Genomic DNA, 12,977 nt, shown 5'->3' on the forward strand with positions numbered 1-12,977 from the left:
GGTTGAGGGCCAAATGGTTCGGTGATACTCAAGCTTTGAGATGTATTTTTTACTGTAGCTCGTAACTTCTTCAGTAACAAATGGAATTTTGCAATCATTGTGAATGGTGACGTTGGATACATACCAAGGGGCTTTCAGGATGGTTCTTAGTAATTTTGACTAAAATCTTTGTAATAAATCCAAGTTTGATTTTGAAGCTGTTCCCCACAAAGAAATGCCATATGTCCAAATTGGTTTGAAATTTAATCTTAAATTCCGTAGCAAGGTAATACATACTTGATAATGTAAACTGTCCATATTGTTGTATTGCTATTCAAATTCCATTGCGATATTTGATATCCTCAATGTTATACCTTACAGTATATTTGCACTCGACCTCCAATACCATATTTCCCCTCAATCAGCTGGAACGATCACCCACCCCCCTCCACCCTCTCCACCTCTTTGACCCATAACTTGCCGCGCAATCTGCATCCTTGTATGCCTCCAGGTAGTCTAATCTACGAGCTAGATGCAGATTTGAACCGGTTCCCGGCCCGGGGCTCGACACTACCGCGTTCTCTGGTGAAAGTTTGATGTCTTTAATATAAATCAATCAGAGGTTGGGTTGTCTGTGTTTTTCTGGATCACTGCACCCGCCATCAAGGCTACGACCATGGACAGTTTCATCCTTCTTGTAGCTGGGTAGATGAGCTACGAAAATCCTGAGAAGAGCCAGTAAGTCTTGGATTGTTCAAAAATAGGCTTTGAAATTATGTTTCCTGCCAAAAAAAAATCATGTCCAAGACAATGTACAATGAACCATATGCTAACATATCACGCAACATTGCCTAAAAAAGTATATTTCTTTTATTTTTGTACTACATATTATTGTGTCAATTGTCAATTGTTATTGTAATAACTTATTGTAGCCCGCGGTCTAATGAAATTGCCCGTCAAAGGAATTGTAACAAATTAGTTACGTTTTGTCTGGTTTTGCGAAAAAGAAACTGCTATTAAGCAGTGTGGCATATAATGGATATTTATATATGTCAGTAAGCTAAAATCTCTTCTAAAGCGTTGATCGTTTTGCGCCACGATGGTTGCGCTTGAAAGCATTCATCGTAAGGCAGAGCTTATAACCTGAACGCACTATAGTAGAATCATTTCATATCACCCCATTCTTCATAACTGGCGTTGCTGTTTCAAAAGTGCCTAGTGGTGAATTCAGAAAAATGTGTTTTCTTTGACAGTGAATTCTACTTTAGCATCAATATCATCCATGTTAGTTAAGTATTGTGCTCCTTATTATTTTGCAGCAATTGATGTTCCTATTGTATAGGAAAACTTATGGATTGGGTTGTATTTTATTAGTTATTTTAGAAATTTTGGATTCGTAAAAGTTATTGATCAGTACTGGATACATTTTGCTTCGGAAACAATTGTTGAACCCTTTTTATTTATTAATTAATAAATACTTAATTAAACTGCGCAATTTTCGCACGGGTACCATCTTTAGATTATTGTCTTTACTATAAGTATTATTATAATATTATAACATAAGGAAGCACGTGGTAATCTTTGGTATATTTTGTATCCCATTTGTAGATTCTTGTATGCGAAAGTGGCTTTGCAAACTGTATGAACGACACCTTGAGACAACTTTCTCACATAAGCTCGATGAAAAGATTAGCGCGCTTGCTGGCATGGGCAGCAGCGTATACATGTAGCTGGACTGGCATTATCATTGATTTTATATACACCACTATGTTCTATAACAGCATTGATAATGCACTGACGGTCTCTTGCTAGAGAGAAGGTGAGTGGGTGAGAGTAACTTGCCTATAAGATTCACTATACTGTGAAGTATAGCGTCAAGCTGCCTTAGGTTTATAATCTTTCAGTGTAAAACTATATTAATATTTCGTTCTGCCAGTTTAAATTTTTAATCTTACACATAAACTACTTAGTGATATCCAAATGAAAGGTAACTTATACTAGCATCATATTTTGTCCCATCAATTATCACGGCTCAGTACGAAAAAGTGAAAGAGAGAATAATAGAACGTCGTTCTCAATATGAGAGACTTATTCGACTACTGTATATTGTCTTTGAGTATGGAAATAATTACAGCTGACCATATCTACATCTGTATCCAAAGACAATAGAATCAAATTAGGCATACACATAAACAAATTAATATTATTTTCAGGTATTTTCAGGTCTTCCTTCCTAGTAAATCTATACTCTATTCCATAAATGAAGAACATTTATTGCTCAGCCATTTCTCTTGGGGAAATGTAACAATACATTAAAGTATCTGCAGTGACAAGTTAGGTATTTATTCATTGTTTAAGATTATAATTGACATATGGCCAATTATTCAAAAAGAATCTTTTAATTTTTGTATATAAAGTGTTAAAAAGCTTAGAATCTTTTCCCTTGCAAGTGCAGATGGGTCTTTCGCAATACTACTGGCTTAGCTCTCTATGAGTCGTACCCATCTACAAAAGGTCCATACAAATTCATTGGTGTACGATTTCAGTGGTATTTTTACAATCCTTTGCTACATGTGCATCAATCCAAAATCTAACCTAAACATTTATTATAAGTTCTCTACTTAGCATCTAGAAAACGAGTATGGCTTCCACCGTTGGCACCATACTCGTTCTCGTTGTGTGTTAAGAACTAGCAAAAAATATACTGTATCAGATCTGCAAAATATGTTTTGATAAGACCAGACAGCAAAACAATACTTTTGTCCAAGATGTCTACTAGAATAACTGAATAATCTCTGTTTCCTTTACCACGACACGTATATCACAGCCAAGAAACCCATTACGTCACAATACTCTACTGTACATGCACAAGGGATTGTAGAGAGGTGTTTTATGGGTAGGGCAAGCCTGCTGTTTGACCTTACCTTTGACCCCTGTTTAATCTGACCCTTGTTATGTCTGTAGTCAAACGCTCTCTTATCTATACAACCATCCATCTTCGCCAATATCAAGTCTAGATTTCTCTTGTACGATTTTAATTTTATTTACAGATTTGTATGATCGACAATAAAAAGAACGTGGAAGTGAATTTGCAATATGCTTGCTCATCATTGGTAAAACAGTATGTGGTGAACTGTAGGCCTACACGTTTGTCAAAACGTTCTTTGTATGAATTTAATACAACTGTATACCCCAAGTCACTGACATTCTAGTCAACTCCGGTTTTGCAAGCATGTTTCTATGTTAATTTAAGTCCGGTTTGGTTTGAATACACACTGATGACATCAACATGGTTTTTATCTTGTTTTAGAGCGAAACTTGCACCGTGTTGTTTTTTATTTGGTTATGATAAAAAGAGGTTGACCAATAAATAAGTTTATGAATAGAACGAATGAGAACACTACTTCCACTATCGAAAGTCAGTGGATCTTATAGCCATTACAATCCATAGATTAAACATACTTGTGTTGTTGTGATTAATCGTACCCTCTTATGGATGCATCATAATTTTGGACCAGCTGAAGATATTTATAAGACCTATGAGAGTATTTTAGTGTTTACTATTTGTTTCGTGTTTATTTGACCGACATTGTTTAAACTATGTTAACTCAACCACTTAATAACGTAACAATACGTCGAACAGACATTGTATGGATCATAAACAGATAAAAATAAGCCAAATGATGTTACTAGCCCGAAAATAAACATTACTGTACTTAACATTGCTTAAATGGAACTGCCAAAACATATGTCAATGCTATTAGTATAGGATTCGGGCCAGCAACGTCAATTGTTTATGTTTATGATCCATACCGGTTCTGTTCAAGTATTCTTGGGTGCATACCGTACACTAAACTCATGCCAATCAGCTGATTTAACTTTCTCCAGTATCAAATGTTTAACATCGCTCCAGTGACGTGAGCGACGACTAATCAAAACAATTCATTTCACTGTAAACAACACTATCTTAACCGAAAAGCTATTATAAACGAGGGTGTCATTGATTTTGGTTACCAAAGTCACGGTAATCTACAATTAAATTGACATTCGTGTGTGTGTTACCTACATATTTTCGTAGGGACTGGTGTGGAGGAGGGAAGTACAGTACTCAATATAGGTACGATGTATGTTGCACGGTGTCGAAATTAGAGAAAGCCTCGGTACTTTGACCCGCTCTTACATAAAACTCTCAGCTCTGTCTATAACAGTAGAGCTGCTGGAGATATATATATAGTACATTATATAGGTGGAGAAACAAGAAACAGAATGAATACAAAAGTATTACACATCTGTGGGGCTAAGTTACTGTATCTATTATTACCATAATACTCGGAATCAATTTTGAAAAGTATATAGGGCTACAAATATCAATATAACCTTGAGTAAGAAAAGTATGTTTCTAGGGTGGTTGTATACAAACAAAATTGAAGAAATGGAACGTTTTCGACAAAAGAGGTTTTTCGTGGCCACAGATAAAAAATAATTATACTATTCCATAACAAACTTACATAAGAACATTCAAAGTAGAAATGTATGCAGCTATTGGCAAGATTTGAACAAAATATTGTTTTTCATCACTATGAGGTATGGGGACGAAATAGTATTTCATCAACACAGCCTAAAAGTGACTTTTCAACCTGAGCTCAAGATTGACGTGAAGCCGAGGTCGAAAAATGAGCGAGGGTTGAAAAGACACTTTTTGCCCGTGTAAAGAAACTATATTTTTCGTCATATTGCACCATTAACAAACTATGATACAAAACTAAAATAGTTTTAATTTAAAGAACATCTCTCAAAATGACTTTAACTTGTTTTCAATTTATTTTTGTAATGGAAACAATCAGTGGTTTAGTAAGCGATTCGGTAGTTTTGTCTATTACGATAGTGTACAGTATAGTATACTATCGTCGAACTATTGGCTGTGTAACTTTGTTACTGACCAAGATCAGCTGTTTCCTGGGGTGGGTAGGGCCAGTTAGTTATTGAAGTTTTATGATCAAAGGACAGCTGTGTTTATAGTTTTAAACCAGAACAAAAAACTACTTTACTCCATTACTCAGGTCAGGTATTGCAATGTAAGTTTTGCCGAGGTAAATAACTGTGTAATTAGATTTCGATATGCATCGTTATAATTGCATCAAACTTTATTGCATAGCTATACAAATTACTGTCCAGAGTTATCCCTGTTTTTCTGTAGGTCCCACCCAGTATCTCTGCAAAGTTAAAAGACAGCTAATCTTTTTATGGATTCTCAGAGACCTCTAGAATTACTAGAGCGACTTGAACTAGAATATGAACTAGAAGTGACCTAGCCTAGCTTGAAGACCCTGGATTTAGCTTGAAGCCCCTGGATTCCCTTACCCTTACCCCTAGGCGCATTTACTAGGCGTAGGTCTCTCTGACCTCAAAGTATGAGGCTTTTGATTTAACACATTGTGTGCGGTAAAAATATCAGTGGATGCTTCCTCAGAGCCTGAATTTTTTATTTTAAATAAAATCTTATCTTTTCTTCTCAGAAGTGAGGATACAGATCGGAAATAGTATTTTGAGCTGTTTTTCCTAGTAAAAATGGCGTCCAGTCCTTGCGCACTCAACAAGTTGAGACAATGCTATCCCGTCACCCAGGGTTGTGTCATTTTCATCATAGTCAAATCATAATCCAAAACAGAAATTCATGTTTCTAAAATAATGTATGACAGGTATGTAGTTCAGGTACGGTATGAGAGTGACATGTGTAAATTATTTTTTTCATTTATTAAATTGTATCAAGTGTCCATGTTATTTCAATCTTCTGACCAGCTCTACCATGAGGGATAATTAGCTAGAGATCCTAACCTTATGATGTGCTCGGTTTCAGACTGCATTAAAACAGCTGTAGTTAATTATACTACAAGTTGTTTTGACAGAAAACAGGTAACGTAATTTTGATAAGTTGTACCTTCAGTCTTATAGTTAGTTTGGGGATTACTGATTCTCAAATCCAACATCAAATTACTGTAGTCCATCCATGATCAAGAATGGGTCTTATGACCCGAAACTTGTAATCCCAGACTACTGTTTATAAGACCAAGACTAAAGAAAGACAGACAGAGCGACAAAGGTATGTACCTTGATATAAATTTGTACCACCAATCTTGGTGGCAAGAATGTTTAAAAGGTAACTAACTGTAAACTTAATAAAAATAATTATATGAATACAGTGCTTTTTCAGCTTAGTTGTTACTTCTTTTGTCCCCTAATTTGTACTGCTAGTGGTCTCAAACAATTTACAAGGCTTCACCTGCATAACCAATTGTATTGCTATATGGTAATTAAATAATATTTACTAAAATTAGTAGGATGCGTGGATATAAATCTGTGTTGGACCTAGATCATACAATATTTCTTGAGATGGCCCCAATGGCTTTTTTAATGTTTTGAAACGGAACGGTCAAAACCCTCGTCTTGTTTACCCATTGGTAAACTATTAGACAACTACCAATTGGTACTAATCGGGTAACTGCTAGACAACGGGTAACCTAACGTCGACCTTTTTGTTGGATAGCATTGTTAATTCATAGCCCAATGACAAATGGTACGGTATCTGGGTCTAGAAAAGATCTATTGGATTCGAACCGGTGACCTTGACATAGCCCAAATAGTCAAAAACAATCACTAGTGGTAACAATAACAAAACTGGCAAACTTCACTTTAAATCTTTTATTCAAATGAACCTGCAAAATGTGTATTTACATTTTATTTTATGTACATAATAAGTCTACATATATTTAAAAATAAATCTATCAGACACACTAACACTTTTGTAACATATCCCACGTCTTGTGTTTTTTCTTCTCCTCCAACACAATAGTAATATATACACCAACATTTGAACTACACAATTGATTATTCTAATTAAAAATCAAAATAAAGAAAAATACAATATTTAACAAACAAGAAAAAACTAGACATATTAAACCTATGTTAAAATGTATGTTGTTTTTAATAAATATTATATATATTAACAGATTATTTAAATTGCATTTGCATCACTTACCAATCATAAAAACAGAAAGAGAGTGATGGATTAGATAGAAGTCAAGCAATAGATATGAGTGTTATTTTGTTTGTTTACAAATGTCCGGATTTGTGATAAAAGTGGTAGCCTTTTAAAACAATTGTAGATGTTTTAAATATCTATGAACACTTTATTAAGCAAAAGTTAAAGTCAGTCACAACCCTATACAAACAAACAGACACTATAATTTTGCTTTAAGAATGTACAGTTTGAGAACCTAGTGGTTTTCTTGTTTTATGAGATCAGTTTTGCCCAGTACAATCATGAGTATGAACGTTCTAAACTTAAGGACAAATTAAAAACACTTGTTCTTCTACAACAATGCAAGTAAAGTCTTGAAAATAATTGAACCTTTTACCATAAAGCACTTCAAGTAGATTTTCCAATGTCACGGAATAACCTAAGAGATTTTCTGTTACGGTCAATTTATGGCAAGCAATGTTTTATAAATTATTTTTGTAGTACAAATTTTATTATGTTAAAAATAGTTAAGAAATATTTTAAGTATATACAAAGTTTAATCCTATGGTTTGTCCAATATGTACAACAGTGTATAGGCTATATTTCTCTGCCTAAAATAAATATAAAAATAATTGCTAAACGTTGGTTGAAAAACTATTCAATGTTGTGGTGGGTGTTTATTTATCAAGATCCAGAGCTGCATACTGTTCCTCGTCTACTTCAGTCATCATCAAGTTTCCATCGGGTAGAAGCAATACAACTCGCCTTGATCCTGCAAAAACATGCACATTTAAACCTAGTATCCAATGCAAGAAAATCAGTAACAAGTTAAAGCAAGAAATCAACAGATTTAATTATATGTTGGTTGTTTTTTTATCAGTTTTCGGTTTTTATAGATGAAATTACCACTCAATTAAATTATGATCTAGCCTCCTTGTGTAAGGTTGCTATTGGTGATGTTGGTGTTGGTTATATTGTAGGTTTATGTTGTTACAGAGTTTAGTAGCTAAAACGTTCACTTATAACTGATGGGAAAATGTATTTATAATAGTTTATATTATGAATCGTATGTTATAATTTTTATTTAATTTGTTTTTTTTTAATTACACTGTCTATTGCATGTAATACTGAGGGACAATAAATGATTCAGATTTTGTATGCAGTAATCATTAAACAAAAATAAAATTAGTTACTATTTAATACCAAATAGTAGGCCTAAACATGACTACGAAATGTTTTAAAACGTCTTGCATGGTTGCCAATAGAGAAGTAGTAGGTTTTGGTATCTATAAACTTGGTACTAGTGTGCATTTATCGTAATGTGATTGTAGAAAAACTCTGAATATCTGCAACAGTTTTATCATCAAGATCATTTTTGAATTTTTTGCAAAGACGTGTTTGACGCCTTGAGATTTTAACAAAATTTTGAACTTTCCCCACAGTTATGAAGACTTTGAAATCAAGTAACGCAATCACTGCGCAACAAAAGATAAACCACAAAACATTTTTTATAAATTCTTTTTTTCATTTTTATACTGAAAACCAGTGAAACCAACAACCGACTTTGTTTACAATATGAGTCGTAGATATATGAAAAGTTTTAGAAGTTAGAAGGAAATACAAAGACACAACAACCAAGGAGGTGATTACAGTAGCAGTTCAAATGGTTTTAATTTAATGGTACTTGTGTATTTTTTCATATATTCATCAGTGTTTGCCTGTGTCAGTCAGGATGGAAACAAAACTAACCGTGCCTCTAGACTGGTACCAAAAGAGATTGTTATGATGTTGGGCGATTTCAACTGTTGACTTTTGGATTAATTTAATAGCATTAGCGTCTAGTGTTGTTGGTAGCCTTTCCCACATCCCTCCCACCAGATACAAGTATTTATCTTGTGTGTTAGATACTTACCACCAGGTGCAGGTTCACCAGCCTCCACCAGTTGAGCGACCACTTGTCCACTCTGGTCATCTCCAGCCACCAGTCCTTCATCTCCCTCCAGTGTCATCACTTCTCCTCCCTCTACGTCGTCCTCCTTGATGAAGTACTGGTCTCCATCCTCCGTGCTTAGGATGTTAACCTGCGACAGAATAGTTACAATGAGACCCATTGAGTCGATAGATAGACACCCCGTCCCCATGACCCGATGTTGCTGGTTTACAAAATCATTCAAGTGAATCCAGCCCCTAGCCTTACCTAGACCAAAATTACTTGAGGTATCGTGTTCACAAACACCCATACATGTAAGTAAAATTATTAAAATTGTTTATGGTCCCGTAAAAAATAGATATCGTTCCTGGGTCTAGATCAATCCATGCCACCTACAGTAATAGCTTCTTCCCTATACAGAAGGGAAATTACAGAAATTTCCATACAAACTCATCAAATTTCGAATCTCAAACCAAATCCAAAAACAATTGTTAGATTATATTGTACTCATGAAGAAAGATTTACCTGCTCAGAGCCCAGTTGAGCCACAGCGTTGGCATAGGCAGAGTCCAGTGTCAGTATGGTGCCTTCTCCCCCGTCATCGCCTGTAGTGACATACACACACTGCTGCTCTCCATCCTCACTAGACACCAGCAGAGTGTTGCCTGCAGTCAGCTCAGAGTTGCTAACCTACACAACAGAGTTTACAGTTAGACAATGGATACAATGACGCATAGGCAGAGTCCAGTGTCAGTATGGTGCCTTCTCCCCCGTCATCGCCTGTAGTGACATACACACACTGCTGCTCTCCATCCTCACTAGACACCAGCAGAGTGTTGCCTGCAGTCAGCTCAGAGTTGCTAACCTACACAACAGAGTTTACAGTTAGACAATGGATACAATGACGCTGGCCTACAACAACCCTTTTTAGGGTGATCTGTAACCGTGATAAGTTGTAAATTTATTTTAAGATTTGATTTTCTTGAATTTACTTTTCACAAGAAAAATGCAACATAATAACATACTGAACAGCGAAATTAACATGCTACAACTTCACACCGATGAAAAAATTGGTGCAAATAACTCAACCCAAGTGGCCGTGCAAACTTTCCACAATCTGAGCCAAACATGAGGGAATCTACTGTATTAAAATCTCCAAAATGTCTGCGTCACCTGATAAACCATTCCGTCCTCGCCAGTGATGGTGACCATGTTGTCGTCACTGGTGTCCTCCTGGAACAGTTTGCGGGCCGGGACTGTGATCGTGCCTAGAGACGTGCTGCTCGTGTTGGGTACCACGGACAACTGGGGTCCTCGGCTGTCACAACAAACACAGATTAATTAACCACAAAGCCACACACTCATCGTGAAAACTACATCCAACTACATGTGTGAATAAGAAATAGAACTAGAAATCTTTAATATAGATTAAAAAATTTAAAAAAAACAGGTAGGCCTAAATAGACAGATTTTTACAGAATGTATGATATTTTACTTTGTAGCATAGGTTTTAAATCAACTGTTTCAACGGCTTTATAAACAGGCATTTGTTTGTTTTTGGTATTCTTTGTCTCCGAATCATAAGAAATTCATTATATCCAATTTATGGGGGGACAGCCTAATAATAGATTGATACAAAATTCACTGTAATTTAGAGGTACTACTTCACAACCGTGGTTGTACTAAACTTTCAATAAAATGTTTAAAACATTTTATGTTTCTGTAATACTGAAAAACTGTGACACATTCTGACAAAACTTGCTTTCTTTTGGGTTATCGTTAACTTTTGTTAGAACACAAATTCTGAACGCTGCTTCGATGGTACTTTCTAGTGATGTGTCCAAACTTTTGTTAGAACACAAATTCTGAACACAGCTTCGATGGTACTTTCTAGTGATGTGTCCATACTCCATAGGCCTACCAATATTTTCCACACCTCAATAAACATAAACTTGTAATAATCTAATATGAAGAATCGACTCATCCCTAGTACTTACTTGAGGTTGCGGTTACGTGGCTTCTTGATGGTGACAGTTCCCTCAGTAACGTGAGGTGAGGGGGCTGCTGCTTCACTGATTGCCTCCACCAACGTGCCTGTAGTTCCACCCGGCGACATCTCTACCTTGCAGATCATGCCGTCTTGCTGCACATCACAGATCAAAATACATAGTAATTATTTATGTGATCACAATTTCAACAACCAGAGAAACATCAGGTGCTAACAAGTCGGTAGATAATACTTTGAGGAATAAATATTCAATCAGATGGATTGAACATGTCAAGAAAATTAACTGTTGATGACTAGCCAAGAAAATACATTCATGAAGAAAGGAAGATTTTTTTTATGGGCGAGAGTGGAACTAGAATTCAATTAGCTTACCTAATATGCTATGATTAGACTTTAGAGCTTTTAGTAACACCCTAATTCTTACATCAATCAACTCTCTGAGGAAGTTATATATGTTAGGACGCAATAACAGTGTTATGTTTTTTGGTATTTATCTATTTATTGTGATACAAAATCTATAAGCCATAGGACTCCAAGGGAAAGTTGCTTAACAAAATTACTTTAAAAATAATGATATTATGTTGGAATAAATAAATTTCAATCTACACTCACTAAAAGTGTGATGTGTGTCCTTTTTTATATAGCCTGCAGTAGAAATCAAATCATCCAGTACCCCACTTTTGCCAGTTTGGGGTAATCTGTAGCACATTTGAATAATTGAGTTCATCATGCTGCAAGTCTATTGTACAATAAATTGTAGTGACTTATCTATTGTGGGGGGGGGGGGGGAATGAATGAGTCATCTGTCTATAGCCACTGTCTTATATACCTATACCTTTAAACAAACACAACTTAACTGATAGGTATAGTTTTTTGTTTTTTTACCATTAGAATGGGGTTGGGCCTAAGTTGATAAGGGCAGCAATGTAGTCTACTAGCTGTAGACTACCTGTATCTCCTTAACATTCTTACATAAACTAGCAGAATTCTAAAAAAAAAACAAAAAAAACTCCTCTATCAACCACTTTGCCTCCCCTTAAATGGTGATAAAGTCAATTTCAATTGATATTTACCTTGACAATAGCCGTGGAGGTGGTCTTGCCCCGAGGTGTACCAGATGTAACAGACACTGACACTGGGGCTGTGACAGGTGGCGCAGTAACCACAGGCACAGGCGCAGGCACAGGCACAGGCTCAGGCTCAGGCTCGGGCTCCTGCTCTATCTCCGGCAGTATGTGTGTGGGCTCCTCTACTTTGGGAGGTGCTGGTGGCGGGGTGGGTGGCGGAGGGGAGGGCGGGGGTGTGGGCTCGGGTGTCTTCTCTCCCTCGGCCTTACACAACACCTTGCCTGTCTCCGGACACAGGGAGAGTGGTCGAGGAGGACTGTTTGGCTCAATTGGTGGCAATTCATCTGTAACGTTGAAGATTGTCAATATTTGTGGTCCGAAAAAGTGTAAAAGTGCAATAAATACAATTTTGAAAAAAGTTGTCTTTAACTTACCCCAACAATAGTGCTAAAACGCAACAAAAAACCAAAACCAGTAAATTTATGAAGCTTGTGTCTATAAAGCCAGAAGTTTTTGAATGCTTTTTGAACTAAAATTTAGAAATAACAAAAACGGTAAAAGGGGATATTAACAAATAACTAAATCCACGCATTTCTGGGATCTCTGGTTCTGGCATATCCAGTTTTCCAAGCAGCAAAACATGCTTTTCCTGGTTGTGATTCCAGGTAGCCAAATGTACCTTTTAGGGGTCTTCATGGTCGATATTTTGAGTACGGTTGGACCAACAATTGGCCTTGGGAGTAGATTTGGGCTGAAATTTAGTACTAGGCTTGAGTCAAAAAAACTCGAGCCAAGCGTCTATTTCCGCGATTGCTGAAAGATTTCACAAAAGTGTGATCTAAGATTGACGGTTTCGTCACGACTGCGTGTGATTAATTTTGTACCTTTTGTATTATTGTTGTCTTTGGAATAAAATGTTTTTGATTGATTGATGTACAAGGGTTTTCTGCAATCTTAGGAGACAATAATACCAAT

At 36.1% G+C, this 12,977-nt stretch overlaps 1 protein-coding gene across 8 annotated transcripts in view; it reads right to left on the minus strand.

Moving 5' to 3' along the window:
* Window positions 1-6,735: 6,735 nt before the first annotated feature.
* Window positions 6,736-12,977, minus strand: part of LOC129002118 (uncharacterized) — a 54,793-nt gene continuing 48,551 nt past the window's right edge. For 7 of the 8 annotated variants that reach the window (XM_054429691.1, XM_054429692.1, XM_054429696.1 and 4 more), the window contains 4 exons: window positions 12,009-12,346; window positions 10,925-11,070; window positions 10,101-10,245; window positions 9,471-9,792 (listed from right to left, as the gene is read on the minus strand). In XM_054429691.1, the coding sequence (XP_054285666.1) occupies window positions 9,613-9,792; window positions 10,101-10,245; window positions 10,925-11,070; window positions 12,009-12,346 (809 nt within the window). In that variant the 3' untranslated portion in view covers window positions 9,471-9,612. Of the gene's footprint in view, window positions 7,770-8,909; window positions 9,079-9,452; window positions 9,793-10,100; window positions 10,246-10,924; window positions 11,071-12,008; window positions 12,347-12,977 lie in introns of those variants that run through there. The other variant, XM_054429697.1, reaches the window with a different exon arrangement.

Source organism: Macrosteles quadrilineatus, unplaced genomic scaffold (assembly GCF_028750875.1).
Source record: "Macrosteles quadrilineatus isolate MER2022 unplaced genomic scaffold, UCM_ALF_1.0 Scaffold_9__3_contigs__length_116548681, whole genome shotgun sequence".
Lineage (NCBI taxonomy): Eukaryota > Metazoa > Arthropoda > Insecta > Hemiptera > Cicadellidae > Macrosteles > Macrosteles quadrilineatus.